General features: G+C 43.6%; 1 protein-coding gene across 1 annotated transcript in view; it reads left to right on the top strand.

The window, feature by feature from the left end:
* PRKCI (protein kinase C iota) overlaps positions 1-21,788 on the top strand; it is a 1,721,954-nt gene that overhangs the window by 1,560,957 nt on the left and 139,209 nt on the right. Inside the window, exon 16 of the mRNA XM_044070065.1 lies at positions 3,469-3,558. Within this exon, the coding sequence (XP_043926000.1) occupies positions 3,469-3,558 (90 nt within the window). The remainder of the gene's footprint in view (positions 1-3,468; positions 3,559-21,788) is intronic.

Below are 21,788 nucleotides of genomic sequence, written 5' to 3'. Positions count from 1 at the left end.
GAAGGCGAGAAGAAGACAACTAACATGGAACGTTATGGTAGGTACATAACTTCTAATTTCTTGGCATTAAACTTGAGCCCATGGCTCTGGCAGCAGGCATCTGTTTCTGTAAAGCCCTTTTGTAGAATATCCACATCATTTGGGGATTCAGTAATGGCTCCCAGTTTGCAGTCATCCGCAAACTTTGTTAGCCAGAGTCCCTTAGTGTTGGCCTGTACTTCAGAGATGTAGATGCCAAACAAGAGTGGTCCCAGGACTGAACCCTGAGGTACTCCACTTGTCTGGAGCTGGATTTGGAGTTGGCTACTTTTACAGTCTAGGTTCTGTCAGTAAGCCAGTTGGTAACCCATCGAGTGACGTAGGGATTTATGCCCAGCTTAGTAAGTTTATCTATGATTCCAGAGTGGGGGATGGTGTTGAAGGCATTGGCGAGGTCCAGATAGGCTGTGTGGACTGCCTTACCCTCGTCCACAGCTCTGGAGACTGATTCGAAGAAGTCAGTCAGATTCAAGAGACAAGATTGGCCCTTCACAAACCCAAACTGGGTGGGGTCCAGTGTTTGAAGGTTGCCAATGTCTTTGTTTATAAGTTCCATGATAATAAACTCCCCCCATGACACCAACTTCTACAACAGGGACTGACCCAGAGAAATGACTGGGGCCAAAGCCACAGATTAAAACTCAATGCAAAGACGTGCATTATAGTGCCTTTTGGGAAAACATCTACCCAGGCAAATTACTCTTTTGATAAGACACCATTAAGAGTTGACCTGTTAAAGATTTAGCAGCATATGTAGACAATAATCTGACCTGTGATCAAGTTGGTAAGAAAATCATTCCATCTCCCCTGACTTTTAAGTTAGAAATGGATACAAAGGATTAGTCCAGATAAAATCACTTTAGCTAATTGATCTAGGAGACTCACTCTCTCTCTGATGCCCTCCCTGTGTGAGGAGTAAAGGCGCCTTGTTGAAGTTTCAAGTAGTTTATTCAGCTAAGTAGTTCACTCTTCCATCTACCTACTAAATTGAGTAGACTACTTGAAACCTCCACATGGTGTTTCTATTCCTGTCTAGAGAGAGACAGGACATAAGAGAGAGCGCCTCCTAGATCTGGTAGCTAAAGTGATTTTGTACGGACTTATCTTTTGTACTGTTTCTTGTTTGTCCTGTAACCCTCTTGAGTCACAGGTGGGATACTAGATCTGACACGAGCTTTCTGGATTATCTCTGTTTTCAACTTATAAGTAAGGGTATGGCATCCAAGTCCAAGGAGGTTATAGTACCACTCTATGCAGCCCTTATCAGACCGATTATTGAGTACAGTACCCCCCTTCAGCATGTGCCTGACTAGCATTTGCAACAGGTGGAACACCTACACAGGTTCTTCACCAAGAAAATCCAGGTTATTAACTTATTGTCCTGTACAGATTGACTTGGAGCCTTGTCTCTATATTCTGTCTCCTACAGGTTGTTGAGAGGCAAACTGTGCTTAGCATATAAGGCATCCTTAGATCCAGCCCTAATGGAGCTTTTGCACGTCCACAAAATGAACAGCACCAGAATCACTAGCTCCAGGAATTTAAACTTTGCTTATGACATAAATAGATCATGTGGGTGAGACAGATGTATGTCTCAAAGGATCACCATGCTCTGGAATAGGCTCCCCATACACATGAAGCAGAGTCCATCCCTAGCCCTATTTAAACATGACCTTGACCACTGGATAGAAAATTGTAAATTCATCCCCGGGCTGGTCCGATGTCTCTTATAGAAAGAGGTCAACAGTAAACATGTCATTGGATGGGAAATCATAAATTCATGCCTGGGCTGACCCCAGTGTCTCCTGTAAACAGAGGCGACAGTAAACATTCCCTAACTGACGTACCCCCATGTGTAACGTTTTAGCAACTCCCTAACTAACATACCCCTACAGTTTTGATACATATTCCTCAGTCAGGGTTCTTGTCATTATAGTTATTAAACATGTTTCACAGATGGCAGCTCATTCTTTTTTGAAAAGATGCTCTTTGCTTAACGGTTCAAAGAAGACATATCAATCCTTATATCTTGGTGTGTGTGTGTATGTATGGGTCTACCTGAAAACGCTGAAATCGCAGATCAACAATGAGAACACTGACACCGGAAGATCGACAATGGAGAAGACCAACAGTTGAGAACACCGACATGTTAAGGTAAGTGTTCGATAGGGATGGACGTTACGGTCAGGGTGTGGGTAAGGTAAGTGTGTGATAGTGACGGACGTTAGGGTAGGGTGCGGGTCAGGCAAGTATGCAATAGTGACGGACTTTAGGGTTAGGGTTTGGGTTAAGGTTAGTGCATGGATCGTTGTATATGTAAGGTTTAGTGTAGGTTTGTAAGGTTTTTGGTGTGCTTGTGTTGTGTGTGTGTGTTTTTCGGGAAAGGCATTTGCTTTGTTGATTGTCAGGATTTTGATTTGTCGGGCATGTGAAGTTTCGTGTTTTTGAACTTTTTTTTTTTTCAGTTTTTTCGTGTGGGTTATTTTGTTGTCTGTGTTTTGGTGTGTCGGTGTTATCAGTTAGACCCATATATCTATATGTTTTTCTATAGATATATATATATACATATATATATATATATATATATATATATATATATGTATATATATATATATAGATATATAGATATATATATATAGATATATAGATATATATCTATCTATCTATATATATATATATATATATATATATATATATATATATATAGATATATATATATATATATATATATATATATATGTAAACATATATGTGTATTTCAACTTTATGTTGAAAAAAAAATCTTTATCCTGTAGGGTTGCAGAGAATAAGATCCTATCATAATAGTCAGGGGCATAAGTCAGGGATATTTCTGGATAACAGTCTCTTTTAAAGCCCCCCCCCCCACACACACAATCGTATATGTACATACATATACATTTGGGCAGTTTGGAAGATTGCCAGTTCATTTACAGGATGTATGTCTTTGGGAAATGAAAGGAACCAGTGCACCTGGCAAAAACCTATGCAATCTCAGGGCAGACATATATGCATATGTACGCATACAATTTTGAGCAGTTTGAAAGATTATTAGTTCATCTGCAGTATGTTTGCGTTTAGAAAATGGAAAGAAACTGGAGGACCCTGCCAAAACTCATGCAGACACAGGAAAGATATGCAAACTGCACGCAAAGTATCTTATCTGAGAACCAAGCAATGATAGACAGCAGCACTAACTGCTACACCACCCTGTCTTCCTGAAAATTGATTAATTGATGACTGAATGCATATGTAATTATTTAGTATTATTCAAATTTAGCTATTTACTGAAATACAGAGAAATTGTATTGTAGGTGTAAATATGTTTAAAAGTTACTCTGTGTGCTGACATTCTTGTAGTACTTGGTGCCTCATGTACTTGTGTATCCATTTTATGTTTTATTACAATAGGATCCAAAAGAACGGTTAGGTTGCCATCCTCAAACAGGATTTGCTGACATTCAGGGGCATCCATTCTTCCGTAATGTCGACTGGGACATGGTAAGCAAAGTTTTAGATTTAGAAGAGAGTAACACATTTTACTTTAAAATGCTCATTTCAATTATGCAGTATTAAAAATGTTGAATTCTGATAATAGAGAAATCTTTCAGATCATTGTACTTTTGCAGGTAAATCCTAATTGCTGAATGTGATGGAGGGATTCATTTTGCAGCATTTAAGAACAATATACTTGTGTTGCTGTAGAGCGGATGCTGCTGACAGATGCTATGGTTGCTCCATATGTAGTGATTTATTACTGCTGCTAAGTAGTGGATTTGCCATTCATTTTCGTAGATGTTCCTTCATTGTCACTAGTTAGGTGGAGTTACATCGAGGATGAGCAAACCACTGCACGGCTAAGATTTTTTTTTTAGTCAAGAGCTCTTGTCTGTTGGTTAGACTGGAGTTGTCTGTTTAACTTCCCTAGTAATCCATTTCCCTTGATGACCTGGAGTAGTGGTAGTTAAATACATTAAGTACTTGCTCTTCTGCTTATCTTTCTTGGGTAGTAGGATGATTTCTAGAGATCTTGCTTAAAGTGACACCTTGCAGTGGCTTACAGTCACCTTCTCAGGTGTGCGGCCCTTTGAGCCAAATGGGCAGGAAAACTTTTCATGGTGTCATGGTAAGAAGCATGAATGCATACAATCTGTTTCTCTGTTCCATACTTAATTTGTTTTTCTCAGCAGAAAACAGGAGTGGGCCAAGAAAAATTGCAGAAAAAATGAGCCATCCAGGGTGATGGTACAGCATGTTTGAGTTTTTACCCTCACCAGCTTCAGCTACAAGATTTTGCTCTTGAAAGTGGGCTATGTCCCCGTGTATTAACCCTAGTCTCTTGCAGTACCAAAAAAAGGCAGAACATTTTGGTTTACTTTGTTTTGTGAAGCCATAAACTCTTGTTTTTAATCAGCATACAGAGGTCAGAAAGAGTTCATTTTTCCTTATTGCCAAGGAAAACTTAGCCGAGTCTGTATTACCACATCGAAACTTAATTTCTCTAAATACCAAAATGTTGACACATAAACAGCGAAATACAAAAAGTACGAATGGCCACTTTTTTTTTCACAGGGAGGAAATTTGCTTGTCCGTTATCAGGAATTTGCCCTTTTCTCCAATGCAGAGTGATCTCTGAGTTGGTATATTTAGTTAGGGGGGTGTGGAGGTCGAAGCCTCCCATTTGATTAGGGCTTGAAAGTTTGTTTTGCTGTTGGTCGGCCAAGCAAATTTTTTCCTTGTGAGAAAATTCGCAGAAGTGGCCTTTCATACTTTTTGTATTTTGCTGTTTCAGTGTCGACGTTTTCGTATTCAGAGAAATGAAGTTTCGATGTGGTAATATAGACCTGCTTAACCAGCTCCAGTGGCATAGAAGGATAAAGCCTTGCTTGTATTCCAGGCGACCCAAGATTGATTAGCGGCTCTGACACTGTAGGGAGCTGCCAGGGGAGGATAGCAGTCCTGGAGGGAGGATGTAGCAAAGCAGGATATATGCTGCTAAAATTCCTTGGAGGAAGGACATCGATGCAAATTCATGTCCTGATAGGGGCAAGCTTTAGACTCATCATGCCACCACCTGGTATTATTAGCCTTCATAATGAGTGCATGGAAGTTGATGCTCACAAGGGGAAGATGTAGTTCAGTGTTCGTGGTTCAGCAGGTAGCATATTCCCCTTTGATGCTGGAAGACCAGAAGGCTGTGAGTTCTTTTCCCTGTACAGGTTAACTGGATTACTGACACTGTAGTGCAGCATTAGAGGGCTACTACACTCCTGTATGTGTCGTCTTTCAGATTAAATATTTAACTGAAGAGCCATCTGTTTGAGTTGGTGGTATCTCTTGTGGATGTAAAGGATCCCACATCACTTTTAAAAAATACAGGAGAGGTTCCCAGGTGTCCTGGCCAAATTTCCAACAGTGGTATAAATACCCCCTTGGGTCTCCAATAAAAAGAAGCCTCTAGCATAGTGGGACTACCCGGTCAACAAAGTGTAATAAAATAAAAGATCTGAAGTAGTCTGTGGGTACCGGATCCGTATCTGTTTCGAGCCGGCAATTTCACTAGCATCTGCTCTGAGCTCCAAGCTCCTCCCCTCACCCATAATACACCTCCACTACCTTCCAACCCCCAGATCTCATTTGCCTCGGCTTGCCATAAGCATTGTGATCCTGAGCTCCGAGACTGTAAGTTGGGTAGTTTTGATGCTTTAGTGGTTTTTGAAAGTTTTTTGAGTGTAGCTTGTTATTGTACTTTTCCCTCTTCCTCCCCTTGCTGGTGCATCGTGTTTTAGGATTTTTGTGTAGTTTTAGTCAGTTGGTTAGTTAGTGTGTTGTTGCCCCCCCAGCGTTCTGTGTGCCTTCTGAGAGTGTGGTGAGTGGGTATGTGTAGGAAATAGTTTTTCTTTTTCCATGTATATATTGTGTATTAGACTTCTGGACAGAGGAAGGACGACAAGGAGACATGGTGGAACGAGGAAGTACAGGAGAGCATACAGAGAAAGAGGTTGGCAAAGAAGAAGTGGGATTGTCAGAGAGATGAAGAATGTAGACAGGGGTATAAGGAGATGAGGTGCATGGCAAAGAGAGAGGTGGCGAAGGCTAAGGATAAGCCATATGAAGAGTTGTATGAAAGGTTGGACGTTAAGGAGGGAGAAAAGGACCTGTACCGATTGGCTAGACAGAGGGACCGAGCTAAGAAAGATGTGCAACAGGTAAAGATGATAAAGGATAATGAGAGAAACATACTCACAAGCGAGGAGAGTGTGTTGAGCAGATGGAAAGAGTACTTTGAGGGGTTGATGAATGAAGAGAATGAGAGGGAGAAGAAGATTGGATGATGTGGGGATAGTTTATCATGAAGTGCAATGGATTAGCAAGGAGGAAGTAAGGATAACTATGAAGAGGATGAAGAATGAAAAGGCTGCTGGTCCAGATGACATACCTATGGAAGCATGAAAGTGTTTAGGTGAAATGGCAGTGGAGTTTCTAACCAGATTGTTTAATGAAATATTGGAAAGTGAGAGGATGCCTGAGGAATGGAGAAAAAGTGTTTTGGTACCGATTTTTAAGAATAAGGGTGATGTGCAGAGCTGTAGTAACTACAGAGGGATTAAATTGATCAGTCACAGCATGAAGTTATGGGAAAGAGTAGTGGAAACTAGGTTAAGAAGGGACGTGATGATTAGTGATCAGCAGTATAGTTTCATGCCGGGAAAGAGCACTACAGATGCGATGTTTGTTCTGAGAGTGTTGATGGAGAAGTACAGAGAAGGTCAGAAGGAGTTGCATTGTGTTTTTGTAGACTTAGAGAAAGCATATGACAGGGTGCCTAGAGAGGAGTTTGTGGTATTGTATGAGGAAGTCGAGAATGCCAAAGAAGTATGTAAGAGTGGTACAGGATATGTACGAGGGTAGTGTGACAGCGGTGAGGTCTGCGGTGGGAGTGACGGATGCGTTTAAGGTGGAGGTGGGATTACATCAAGGGTCAGCTCTGAGCCCTTTCTTATTTGCAGTGGTGATGGACAGGTTGACAGATGAGATCAGACAGGAGTCCCCATGGACTATGATGTTTGCAAATGACATTGTGATCTGTAGTGAGAGTAGGGAACAGGTGGAGGAGACCCTGGCGAGATGGAGATATGCTCTAGAGAGAAGAGGAATGAAGGTCAGCAGGACTAAGACAGAATATGTGTGTGTGAATGAGAGGGAGGATCGAGGAATGGTGATGATGCAAGCAGTAGAGGTGGCAAAGGTGGATGAGTTTAAATACTTGGGGTCAATAGTTCAGAGTAACAGGGAGTGTGGAAGAGAGGTGAAGAGAGTACAGGCAGGATGGAGTGGGTGGAGAAGAGTGTCAGGAGTAATTTGTGACAGACGGGTACCAGTAAGAGTGAAAGGGAAGGTCTACAAGAGGGTAGGGAGACCAGCTATGTTATATGGATTGGAGACTGTGGCATTGACAAAAAGGCAGGAGTTAGAGCTGGATGTGGCAAAGTTAAAGATGTTAAGATTTGCACTGGGTGTGACTAGGGTGGACAGGATTAGGAATAAGTATATTGGAGGGTCAGCCCAGGTTGGAAGGTTTGGAGACAAAGCCAGAGAGGCAAGATTATGTTGGTTTGGACATGTGCTGAGAAGGGATGCTGAGTATATTGGGAAAAAGATGTTAAGGATGAAGCTACCAGGTAACAGGAAAAGAGGAAGGCTTAAGATAAGGTTTATGGATGTGGTGAGAGAGGACATGCAGGTGGTTGGTGTGACAGAGCAAGATGCAGAGGACAGGAAGAAATGGAAATAGATGATCCGCTGTGGCGACCCCTAACGGGCACAGACAAAATATGATGATATTGTGTATTAGACTTAAGTTTGGCTGATCCCAAGCCGGTCTTCAAGAGGTGCACTGAGTGTGGCCACAAATTGTCACCCGCTGATGGCCACACTCTTTGCTTTATGTGTTTGGGTGTAGCCCATTTAAGCACTGATTGTGCTATTTGCATGGGTTTCAACCCACGCGCCATCAAGGATAGATGGGCCAAGTTGGCCTTGAAAGGCCTTCTACCTACTACGAAGGCGGACCTACTACAGAGGCGGCTGCCTTCTCTACTGCTTCAGTCACAGAGGTTGTCCTTCCTTCTCCTCCCTCCCAGGCTGGGACTCACCCTCCCACTTCTAAGCCTGTGGACGCAGAGTACAGAAAAGGCAGTGAGAAGGAGAGAGAGCACTGGTCTGAAAAGTTCAAGAGGTCCCCGGACCTTTCAACATCAGGAACTCCAGCCAAGGGTCAGTTTAGGCTCCGTGACTCCTCTCGGCTCCGATCTCCCAGATTCTCCACAGAGCCGGAGGAGCCACGACCACCATCTAGGGCCTTGGTTCCTCAACCCGCCAGGTCGGAGTCCATGGCCTCGTCGCGGTCCACCCAAAGCCTTTCCGAAGTCAACATGGATAAAATGATGAGGAGATTCATTCATACACAAATCCAGATGGGAGTCTTACCAGGCCCATCTCCCTCTGGAGGGGGGAGCTCGCTTCCTTTCTTCACGCCAATTTCTCCGATCCGACCACTGGATTTGGAGTACATGGATCCGAAGATGACCTTAGTCAGGGGGTCGACGACGATGGTACCTGTCTCCTCGACGCTGGCAGCTGCCTGGAGCATGTCGGATCCAACCAGTTCGGATCAGAGTGGCTCTCAGAGCCGGAGCCTGGGTGTCTGATCTGAGGGAGTGGAACTCTTTCCATCGGCTCTGGTGTTGTTGGGCCAAGTTCCCCCCTCGGAGCTCTGTCCACTTCGGGCCCGGCTCCTATTCTCACATCTGATCCGGAAGAGTAGTTTCCTTATTGGTGGCCCAGGAGGCACATTCTCACTCAGCAGTCGACGTGGTAGAAAGGGTTCTGTCCACTGGATCGAGCGAGACCCTTGACTTTTTCCTCGGACTCTGCCCAGACTCCCTTGACTTTGTCTCTGAATCCCATCATTTTATCTGAGGGACAGCCCGTGCTCGAGGAGCCCCAGGTGATTCCCCCTGAGGAACCAAGTGGCTTGCGAGTTCCCCCTGGAGAGCCCCACCGGAGACGTGCCTCACAAGCATACGTGTAAGTGGAGGCACTTGGACTCCCCCAAGTCCCTTACAGAGGACACGGATTTGGATAATGGGGAAGGTTCCCCCAGATCACCTCCCGAGGATGTCCCCTTTGGAGACATCATGGAAATCCTACGCCAGCAGGGAGGTTGGTCCACCCCTAAACCTTCCTCTGATGAATCCGTGTTCCTGGAGGCTTTCGGCACGGGCCCATCTACTTCCTGGGTGTCCCCTCCCGCAGATCCCCTGGTAGACCTGGTCGCCTTGCGGGCCTGGAAGGAGCCAGACACCATGGAACCAATCCCAAAATGACCAGACAAAATTTTGAGCCCTCCCTCTGACAGACCAGCATGGAACAAAGGGTCCCCTGTAGACGCTATGGTGGTAGCAGCAGCCACCAAAAATTAACTAGCCCAGGAGAGTTCCTTGGTTCATGACCGAGAGTCTAGAATGATGAACCGCTTAGGGAAGCAGGTTTATGCATCAGCAACCTTTTCCATCAGGGCGCTAAACTACCTGGCCCACATTACTAGACTACAGCATGACCTGGTAAAGAACTGGCTGAGTCTTCCCCTAAGTTCATGTCGCAGGAGGACAGAGATATGTTCTCCGTGAGGATGACCACTTTAAAAGTGGTTTCCAACACGTCCATGCAACTCCTTTAACATGCTACTGAAGGAGCGGCTAGGGCAACTGGGTCTGGCGTGTCCATGAGGTGTAACGCCTGGCTCAGATTGTCAGTTCTCAGAACCTTTCAAGACGTCTTTTGCCAATGTCCATTATGATGGTTCTTCCCTTTTTGGTAAGACTGTCAGAGACACCTTGGTCCAGAATGAGAAAGACAGGAAGACACTGTCTGCTGTCGGAATCCGCTTCTCGAACCCTCAAAGATCCTTTTCCCAGAATCAGCGAGGGCAAAAGAAGATGTGGTTCCGGAAGTGTCCGTATTCCCGGGACACTCAGGGCTCTTCTTCCCCCTAGAGGCAGAGGGGGACAGGATAGACGCCGGCCCAGAGGCAAAGGGGGTCAGAGGAATTTTGGGTCTCGAGAACCATTCTCAGACAGGCCCGTGCAGCAACCCTGAGGGGTTGCCCGACTGCTCTACTCTGGAGGTAGTCAGGGGTCGATTGTCATTGCATCTGGCGGCGTGGGAGTCCGTAACATCAGACCGCTTGGTGCTTCAGATTATATCCAGAGGATACTCAATCCCGTTTATGGTTCCTCCCAAACCTCTCAGACACCTCTTGGACATACCACCCATTCAAAGGGAGGTAGCACCACTGGAAATTTCCAAGCTGCTCGAGAAATGAGCAATCAAACCCATCCCCCCAGATCAGTCCTGATCGGACATCTACTCCAGGTTCTTTTTGGTGCCAAAGAAAACAGGGGACTTAAGGCCCATTCTGAACCGATCTACCCTGAACCTGTCAGTTGCCAAAGAAAAGTTCCTGATTGTCACCTTACAGTCCATGTTGCTGTACTTGCAAGAGAGAGACTGGATGTGCTTGTTAAACTTCCAGGATACGTACTGTCACATAAAAATGCACAGATGCTCCAGGAGGTTCCTCCGCTTCTGGCTAGGAGTCAATCATTACCAGTTTCAAGCCCTACCCTTTGGTCTCACCAGAGCCCCCAGGGTATTCATCAAAGTGATGACAGTAGTAGCAGCTCACCTGAGGCTTCAGGGGATTCAGGTGTACCCGTACCTGGACGATTGGCTCCTCACTGCCCCCACCCAGTGTCTACTTTGCCAAACCAGGGATCATTTCCTAAAGCTTGCACTCCACTTAGTGATTACAATCAACACATCCAAATCTCTTCTGAATCCTGTCCACGTGATAGACTACATAGGGGCACGGATAGACACACTACAGTCCAAAATTTTCCTGAACACGGAGAGAGTTCGACACCTAAGGATGCATGTTTCCCTCATCTACCGTTCTCATCTTCCCGCGGCAGAATCTGTTTTGATGGCCCTAGGTTCTATGGCAGCGACCATAACGCTTCTTCCGTGTGCCCGGTTACACGTGCGAGTACTACAGTGGACTCTAGAGGTGCAATGATCTCTGTTGGATCATCCATTGTCACATCCAATACACCTCAGTCGAGTCTGCAGGTCATCCTTTCTTTGGTGGATGCATTCTCCAGAAATTCTGGGGGGACAACCTTTTGTTCCAGCCGCAGTCCAAGCCACAGTGACCACGGATTCCTCCCAACTTGGGTGGGGGGGCATTTTTCGGGCAGAACAGTCCAAGGCCTGTGGTCCCCTATCAAGACCAGTTTGCATATAAATGTTTTGGAGAGGAGGGCAGTCCTTTTGGCATTGCAGGCCCTTCATTCCTTTCTTCCTCTGGGAACCATTGCAATTCAGTCAGACAACATGTCAGTGGTCTGGTATGTCAACAAACCGGGAGGGACCAGATCTTAACCCCTTTGTTGTGAGGCTATGAGAGTTTGGGAATGGGCGATCTTCACCAATTGCTTTCTCATAGCAATGCACATTCTGGGATGGTCCAACATCCTAGCGGACAGGTTATGTTGGACTATACTGATGTCTTACAAGTGGTCTTTGAATCCTTCAGTAGCGGAGCAGATCTTTCTAGAGTGGGGTCAGCCTTGCTGTGATCTCTGAACATCTCCTTCCAACGCGAAGTGCAGCAAGTTCTTCGCTCTGAACCCCCAGCCGGGGGAGTCCCCCCAGAGACGCTCTAGTCCATGCTTGGCCTCCCGGTCTTCTGTATGCTTACCCTCCAGTACCTCTTATTCAGAGGTTTCTACAGAAAGCTTGTCGACTGGGGAGCAAAGTGATCCTCATTGCCTCACCAGGTATGGTCTCCCTTCCTTTGGTCTCATCTTCTGGCTCCACCTTGGATCTTGGATCCCATTCAGGGTCTTATTTCACACCCCTTGGGGGTTCCTCATCCGAGCCTGGACAATTTGAAACTGCTTCAGTTCCCCTAATTGCTAGGACTCCTGGATTATCCTCTTCAGTCAGGCCTATTCTGGTGGCAGCTCGTAAGTCTTCTACCAGGAAGGTTTACTGTAGCAAATGGAAATGTTTTTTCTTTTGGGCTTCTCAAAGGAGTTTAGACCCTTTCACGGCTCCTGTTTCAGCTGTTCTCGATTTTTTTAGCAAATATTTTTCAACAAGGAGCAAGCTCTTCTACTGTCAAAGTTCAGCAAGCTGCCATCTCTCATTTTCACGTGGGCAAGAATTCTGTTTCTCTAGCCTCTTCTAGACTGTGTAAAGCTTGTATTAAAGGTACTTTCCTATTACGCCCTCCGGTCAAAGATCATATTACCCCATGGGACCTTACTGTGGTTCTTCAAGCTTTGGTCGCTCTGCCATTTGAACCTGCAGCAACCACGGATCTTTTTTGTCTTGGAAAACAGCGGTTCTAGTGGCTATCACCTCTGCTAAAAGGGTTTCAGAACTGCAAGCGTTAAAGTTCCATACATAATTTTCCATAAGGACAGGCCTTCCCTTCGCACCAATCCTTCCTTTCTTTCTTCCCAAGGTAGCATCACAAGTTAACATCAATCAGACCATTAACTTACCTATTTTCTTTCCAAATTTTCCTCTAAACCTATCTCTAAGGTCACTATCGCTAGGTGGATCTCCTTGTGCATCCTTCAGGTCTATAAGGGTAAAGGTTTGTCTCCTCCGAGTCAGGTGAAAGCTCATTCGACTGGGTCAGTGGCTACTTCTGCGGCCTTTTGGTCGAGAGTCTCATTGGATGATATTTGTTCTGCAGCTACTTGGTCCTCATCTCATACCTTTATTTCGCACTATAAATTGGATTTGATTTCTAGAAGGAGAGCATCCTTTCGTTCCGCGGTGCACCGGAATATCCATCCATGAGGGCTACCAGCTGGGGACTCTGTCCTACAGGTTGAAGATCAAATGAAGTAAACTACTTCATGTAAAGAAGTTATGTACTCACCATAACGTTCCATCTGAGTAGTTCTACTTCATTTGTCTTCAACTGTCCCTCCCCCTGGCCTTACCATATGGACTGCCTGTTTGGCTGAAGTTTTAGGCGCGTAAGGTGTTTTTTCAGGTCGGGTTCTCAGTATAAGTGGCAGCAAACTTGATCTGGGGGTTGGAAGGTAGTGGAGGTGTATTATGGGTAAGGGGAGGAGCTTGGAGCTCAGAGCAGATGCTAGTGAAATTGCTGGCTTTAATCCGATACCCACAGGTTGAAGACAAATGAAGTAGAACTACTCAGATGGAAAGTTATGGTGAGTACATAACTTCTTTTTTACTGTCAAAAGCTTTTAAGGCACTTTGCCGTTTGGTCATTACAAAAATCCTTTCCCTGACATCCCCAGTCAGTGTTATTCGACACCCAGGATATGCAGCTCAACATGCCGTATTTCACGTCTACAGCACGTTTTTACTGTTTTGCAGGGGGGGGGGGCAAACTGAGATCGCACTACAGTGAGAAAAAGGGTAAATTCCCTGGTCCTTACTATACAGTGACCTCCAGTCAAAATGCCGAACCCATAATAAAGAATCACACTTTCCATTCATTGTTATGGATTTGTAGTGTTCAGGTTCAGCATCATGCATCATTGAAACTGTAATTTCCATCAGTTAATGTTCAATAAAGTGCCTTTCAAGCTTTTGATAGTAAACCTAAAATAACAGGCACTGCTGTGCCAGTGGTGATTCATTTTCTCTGTCCAGGGGGTGGTTTTAGGGCTAGTGCAAAAATATTTCCTCATATCCAGGATACTGATTAGATCATAAAACACTGTTATGGGTGCCTGTGTGGTGTCCCCCTGACAGGTCTGTGTTCAGTCTTCGAATAAGAAATGCATCGAACCTCTGTTTATCAAACGTAAGACATCAAAGTCCAGCAAACATTCAGTCATCGAATATTTACCTAGGGGAATGGAGTTGTTTGGCCAGCATTAGGAAATTTGCCCTTTACCCCCACTGTAGTGCAATCTCAGGGTTGGTATATATAAATGGAGGGGGGAAGCTCTCCCACTTGAGTGGGTTTGATATACTGCAGTTTATGTTTTGGTATGCATGAATTTTGTCCACTGTTTCTTTTCCCTGAGTAAAACATTAGATAATTGAACATTCGATGTTTTACATTTGATGAATAGAATTAAGCATCTTCACTCATTAACACTTGCAAGTTGAGGAATTGCAAAGGATGTCCATCTCATGGCACTGTTAACTTTCTGCTGAGATCTAACAGTGGCAAGTCCATTTGCAGTTTTGTCATTCTGGAGCATGACTTCAGTCAGACACTTTTCTGCTGTTGTTGGGTGGGGTATGCATGCAATAATGTACTCTACCTCAGCAGCCACTTCCAGTTGATAGCACAACACTTCATTAATGCTCAGGAAGTACAAAATGGGTCAGAGATGGCCAACAATGGCTGTATAGCCCTTCCATGGTTGATTACTGTGAAAATGGATACTACTGAATCATCTATTGCCATTGTATGCGCTTCCGCATAGTAGTAGATAACTGACATCTTTGCTTGTGTATTGGTATTGGTTCCTTCTCTTTGTGCCCTTTTATTTCCATTCCTTTTTATTAAGCCTGTGTGCAGTGCTTCCAGATAGTGGGTTTGCTTATAATGTGGGCATTGAAGTGATCTACAGCTTGGGGAATCTCACTGGCTTACATAAAGACATGGTGTTTAGGTACATTCCATACAGGAGATTCGACAGGATCATGGTGGTTGCCATTCTCCAGAAAATGGTTAGGTGACCAGTTTTCTGGTATGATAATTTTCAGTTTGTTGAATTATATTTACATTGATGGATGGCTACTCTGTGTCCGGCTAAGAGCAATAAGTGGCAGAGGAGAGTTATTAAAGTCATTGTTGGATAACGCCAGTAGCCAGGGATACAAGTTGTACCTTTTTGCCTGTCATAGCAGTGCTAATTTAGAACTGTTTTAATTAAATGTTGCTTTCTACAAATGTATGTAACAATAAGGTTTTTGCAATTCTTTTTAAGCAGTTATATTTTATAAAATTGCACATACATGTATGAATGAGTGTTTTGAAGAGCTTTTCTGCCTGAAACCCCACCAAAAGGAGGCTCTTAGCCTAGTCTGGTTATAGCAGTTAAAGGGGTGTATATTATGTTATCAAACTTTTAAACGTTAGAACGTCATATGGTCGAAGCCATATGATCGAACTTTTAAAAGTTTGAAAAGCTAATAAACAACAGAAAAAAAAACTGTTTAAAGCAGGGGGCAAGCCCCCTGCACCCCCCCCCCCGTTCTTTAAATATACCAACTCTGAGATTGCACTACAGTGCAGGAAAGGGAAATCTGCTCATTCCGCACTGTACGGTGATCTCCGTTGAAACGTTCAAACTTTTAAAAGTTCGATCATATGGTGTCAACCATATGAAGTTCGAGTTTTTATAAGTACGGTAACATAATATACACCTGTTAAAAAATTGTAGTGGTGAAATTATTCATAGCAGTATTGAAATTACCTTCATACTCACCATTCAGTTATTATTATGATTATTATGGGATGTGGTTTCAGAAAAGGAATTTACTCTTAGTGAGGATAGCTGATGTAACTGTCAGTTGCGACCGCTGGAAAAATAGATGTTTAGTCTATTATTGACTGTTCTAGTGAGTTCCTCCTTGCCTTTTATCAAAAATATTATTTGATGCAAAAGTTATACTTTTGTATCAGTTTTCATAAGCTGCATTTTGTTTGGGAACAGGAATTTAAAAAAAACTCCAGTTAATTTCAGTCTTTTTAAAGTGTGCTTTCTCTGATAATACAAATCATTGAGGCTTGAAAAGGTAAGCCAGCCCCAGTGACTTAGTGATAAAGCCCTGTCTACAGACTAAGTAACCAGAGTTCTGTTACTGACTCTGGTATGTGTTGGTGGTAGCATGAGGAAGATGTGTGCCTGTCTTGGTGGACAGGGGGTTGCTCTGAACCATTCATTGCCACATCCCTTGGAGGACTCATGAACAGTTTTTATCCTACTGCAGTAAGACTTATTAATGCAGATGTAAATCTGGGTGTATCAAACTGTAATAGATCGCTGTGCTCTCATTCTTTTCCTTTTTTTTGTATAGTAATTCTGTTTGTTTATTGCAGACTAAAATTAATATATTCTCATTCAAGTGCAATTCCAATCACTTTCTAATGTGCAATATCATCCAGTCTCACATCTGTGATGTTTACTTTTCTTTTCATGTGTTAATCGTCTAGTAGTCAATGTTGTCCAGTGCATATAAATTGTGTACAAGCATGTGCGTCAGCTACATAGATATTTATTTTTGTGCTATAATTCACTTTTTTAATATAGTTTTTTTTTCCTCTCTGTTTAATACCTGTCATGTCTTGTCCTTTTGTGTATGTTTTTTTCCTGTAAAAGAGCTGACATTCGAAATTTCCCTTGGGTAGCACTTGTGTTTCCTAAATGTCAGTAATGTTTCTTTGAATCTTTGAGGTGGGACAGTGATTCAAGGACAGTCCAAGAGTGGCAGTTTAATCAACAAATTACAATAGCTCTATTACTTTCATTGGAGATGCATAGGGAAGGGCATAGTGGCTCCTACAGTGATCTGGGGTCACTTGTCCCCTTCCATCAGGTAGGGATTAAGACTCATGGCATCCACCCTCATTGCCAAGATGAGGACATAAAGCACCATCATGGCTGCCTCAATGATGGACCCTCTTGATGGCTCTCACTCCTTTGCTTTGGAATACCCTCAAAGGTGGAATGAATGTGCTTAAGTCCATTCAGTGGAGACTTGATTATCGTCAGGCATGGAGATGAATGCCTAGGGGAGAAAACAAAGAAATGGCCAGGTAGGAAACTTTTTTTTTTACTATGAATCTCTACAGTATTTATGTAAGACTGAGTTTAGATGTTTCCCGTCAGCTGAAAGAAGTGATTTGAGAATAGATTAACTTAGTTTTAAATGCAGTGTAATTCTGCATAGTTATGTGAAAGCTAAGCTTAATAGAACCTTTTTCTAAAGTGACCACAGCTTAACCATTCTTTTCTTTTGGCTGCAAAGCTCCTGCGCCCACGCACTAACGTCAGTAAATGTAAGAAGCCTTGAAATTGTTGTACAAGGTTAAAAAATTAAGATGTACTTCATTCAGCAGACGATGCCAATAAAACTGTTTTAAATTTAAGTTTAATAGCACCATCACCAGTTTCATGTTATCTTAAGCAAACATTGCCGTGTATCAGTGAGTATGTAGAGCTTGGTGTGGGAGCTTCTCTTCCATCACTTAATCTGTCCTACAAGTGTAGGATTTTGCTATGGTCATGCTTTAGAAATAGCTGTTAAATGTGGTCTATTAGAGAAGGGAAGGCTTTTAGAGTCTGCTCAAGTCTTTTGCTAATCCACTGTAAAGCTACAGTTATAAGCTAGTTCTTTCCCCATGAGCCTTTAACCTTGATGTAGGAAGTCTAACATAGTCTTACATTAAGCCCATTCTGTTGGAACAGGATTAATGAATGCATTTTGTGGATGATGAATTTCTATTGTCCTATAGTAAATAATCTGATGGTGTCCAGTTTCATTCATTCTTCCAACTGTTGGGTTCAGATCTGACTCAGCCACTTCTTCCAGATCATAGAATCTTGAACACTCGAACTGATCCCCTTACCCATAGTGCCCCACCAACCTAGCATACCTCAGATCTATTTGGCTGCTATTGCAAACAGACATGAATTGTGAGCTCTTGGTATTCACTAATCAAAATTCTTATATATCAGTGAGTTTAATTTAATTTATTTACCTTTTCTCCTTTTTATCCTAGTTAAATTTACTCATTGGAACATTTTTCCTGTACTCGTTTAATATCCTTTCATACCATCATTGGTAGCCCCCTCCCCCCTTTTTGTGTGCTAATTTTAGTACTATTCAATTACTGTTGATAATTCTTTCCCCTACCTTTCTTCTTTTTATTTCCTAAAAAAGCTTAATATGCCTTTTATGCAGGATTTTTTTTTTCATATCTTGTTTAAACTTGTCAATATGTCGGACAAACCATCTAGTTTCAAATGGTATGTGGTTTGTGGGCACAAAATTCCAAATTTAGACACCCACACAGAATGTGTTATTGTCTAGGTCCCAAACACCTAGACATGGATCGTCAGATCTGTAAAGGCTTCAGCTCTAGGGGCTTAATAGGAAAAATAAACTTATTCTTCAGGGTCTTATCCCTTCTAAACACTCCACTCAGGTCACTGGGGCTCAAATCCCCACGAAACAGGACAAGAAGGGCAACTTGGCTCCTAAGGGGTCTTACAAAATATCCCCTATTCACCCTTCTACTTTGGCATCGACTTCAGCTCCTTCATTGGAGATGCAGTCTAAAATATTGAAAAAGTCAAATCTGAAACCAAGATTGGAGAGATTCCCTCTTAATCCATACTCCACCTTTACTCTCAGAGCTTATCTCTTCCAGATTGCCTTCTCCATTCCTTGAACAGTCGTGTAGATGGCATTCCAGGCCTTCATGTGTGGCTTTCACTCTTTGATCTTCCAGAAGCCTATCTGAAGCAGATGTAGATAGGATGATTAGGAAGTTCCTTAGGGAGTTTTCTCAGCACCAACCCTGATGAGTCTTGAAAGCCTTCGTAGATGCACACCCTCTTTAATATCTCCTTCTCTGATCCATCCTTCAGTTTCTGAGTCACTGGATCTGAAATCTTTGGGAATGTCTTCATTGGATCCGAAGTTCATTGTTTGTTCGACTCTAATAGTTTCTCTGAGTCATCTGGCACCAAGTACCTCAGAGCTGGAGGACCCTTGGAGCAGAAGCATCAATGCTGGCTCTGGGATGTTGGGAGACCACTCCAAAACTGTTGGAGCTGTCTCTTCCCCTCAGAGCATTGGCTTTACAAAGCTTGTTTCTAACTGCCTCGAGTGCATTGCCTGCGGGACATTGGGAACAGACAATCCAACAGGGTCCTATGTTGGATCCATTAGTTTCTACTTCCCCTAAGCTTTCCCCGCCTTCAAGGTAGTGGAGACAGGTTCGTCTGATCTCTACGCAGAGAAAAAAACTATCTTCCTTGGCTCAGACATCTTTGTCTCATTCAGTTTTGTGTCCTAAGCCTCGTTCATCCCTTCCACATGGACAGCCAGTCCATACCAGCCTCCAGTCCACCCATCAGGGTATTATCTCTTCTGATCCCACCAAAGAGTTTCCTCAGAAGAGAGCATGCAAGAGGAGGCACTTAGACTCTCCATAAGATTCTCTCATGGACAACACTTGATTTTAATGAAGGGGAAGGGTCCCCCATATCATCACCTTATGATGTATCCTTTGGAGACATCTTGGAACTTGTTAAAGAGGTTGTTGGTCTCCTGATAGTCCTTCTCAAGAGGAATCAGTGTTTCTGGAGGCTTTTGGGTCTGGCCCATCTATCTCCTGGATAATTCTGCCCGTCAATGAGCTTATAGATCTGGTCTCTTGGTGAGCTTGGAAGAAGCTGGACACCATTGAGCCTATTCCCAAGAGACCAGCCAAAATCCTTGCACCCTCAAAAGATCGCCTTCACTGGAGTAAAGGACATACCCATTGATGCCATATTTATTATGGTAGCCATGAGAAACAAAACAATAGAAGAGAGTTCCTCTGTCCAACCCCCAACAGGGAGTCTAGAGTGCTGGACAGGTTTGGAAAGCATCTCTGTGCATCAATGAAGTTTGCTTCAAGGTCAATGAATTATTTGGTACATTTTACCAGATTTCGAAGAGGTTTGATCAAGGAGCTTACCAAATCTCTCTTGAGGTCCATGTCCTCCGAGGACGAAAATACCTTTTCCTTGCATTTGGCTACCCTCCAATCTATTTCATCCATGAGGTTAATCTGTCATGCTGCCGAAGGTACCTCACAAGCAGTGGGTTCAGGTGTTTCCATTAGGAGACATGCTTGGATGCGCATGTGCAAATTAGCGGAACCATTTACATCTTTTGTCAATGCGCATTTTGATGGAACCTCATTATATGGCCCCAGGGTTAAAGACACTCACTCTGGGTGTGAACAGGAAGAGAAGACCCTGTTTGCTGTGGGTGTATGTTTTTCTACCCCTCAAAGGTCCTTTTCTGGGAACCAGTGAGCTAGCAGAAAGATGTGGTTCAAGTACCCACTTGGAGATAGTTCCCCCAGGGGCAGGGGGAGGAACAACAGTGGAAGATGTCATTCTTGTGGCAGAGGTGGTACGCTTAACCAGGGATCTAGAGATTCCTTCTTAGACATATCCTGTAGGCACTTCTGTATGGAGGCCTAACTGTCCAGCAGGGTACTACTGGAGGCAGTCAGGGGTCACCTATCCCTGCACCAGAGAACCTGGGTAGATATCACAAAAGGCTTATGGGGACAGTGGATAGTATCAAGAGGTTGTTGTATGCTTTTCCCTATACCATCCAACAGTTCAAAAGAAACTCCTTGATGTTCCACCCAATCAGAGGGAAGCAGCTTATGTTGAAATAAAAAAAAAGCTGCTAGAAGAGTCATCCAAGAGGTTCCCCCAGACCAGAGTGGGTCCGAAACTTTTTAAGATTCTTTTTTATGCCAAAAACAGCAAGGCATCTGAGACCAGTTCTGGATCTTGGCAAATTAAATCTATCTGTTAAATATGCAAAGTTCTGGATGTTCACAGTTCAGTCCATTCTGTTTTTTTCTGCACAAGGATAATTGGATGTGCTCAGTAGATCTTCAAGATGTATACTATCACATAAAAATGAACATGTGCTCCAGATGATACCTATGCTTTTGGCTGTGAGATGATCATTACCAGTTCAGAGCATGGCCCTTTGGTCTCACCAGAGCACCTGGGTTGTTCACCAAATGCATAGTAGTTGTATCGGCTCACCTGAGAATGCTGGGATTCTAAGTGCTCCTTAATACTCCATAAAGGCATCAACTGATTCAAGCAAGGTACTATTTACTCCAGCTGTTTTCCTATCTGGAAAAATCAGTTAATTACAACAAATCTCAGCTCATACTGACTCTGAGTATAGAATTCATCGGTGCTCACCTGAATAGCTTCTCTTCCTCTCTCTCGCTCGAATAGAAACCCTCAATTCCAGGTCAAGAAAATAATTCAGAATTCTTTCCTTTGGACACGTCTTGTACTTCAAGCCTTGGGTCCATGGCAGCGCAAATCACCCTCGTACCACTTGCCAGTTTCCATATGGAAATACTTCAGTGGACACTCGCACTCAATGGTCTATTCTCCAACATCCATTATCCATGCCAGTCAAGATTACTCAAACATGCAAAAATTGCATTCTGCGTTGGATCCACTCCAGTCATCTTCACAAAGGCTGTTTTGTTGTCCCTCAACCCAAAGGTCACAGTGACCATGGACGCTTTTCAGTTCAGGTTGGGGGGGGGGGGGGGCTTTCCTGTAAAGTCAGTCCAAGGCACACGATCTCCTGAAGAGGCCAAGATGCTTATCAATGGCCTGGAGATAGATGAAAGCTGTCGTCCTATAATTGCAGGCCTTTCAAGACACACTCCAATTTGGGACTATTGCGATCCAGATGGGCAATATGCCTGTAGTCTGGTACAGCAACAAACCGAGGAAACCAGATCTTACCCGGTTTGTCGAGAAGCTGAGAGTTTGGCAGTGGGCAATCTCTTCAACTGCTTTGTGATAGCACACATCCTGGGG

Source organism: Protopterus annectens, chromosome 4.part1, assembly GCF_019279795.1.
Source record: "Protopterus annectens isolate FY-2018-M chromosome 4.part1, PAN1.0, whole genome shotgun sequence".
NCBI classification, from domain to species: Eukaryota; Metazoa; Chordata; order Ceratodontiformes; family Protopteridae; genus Protopterus; species Protopterus annectens.
The sequence above is the reverse complement of the archived record's forward strand: the minus strand, read 5'-3'. Positions and strand labels throughout refer to the sequence as shown.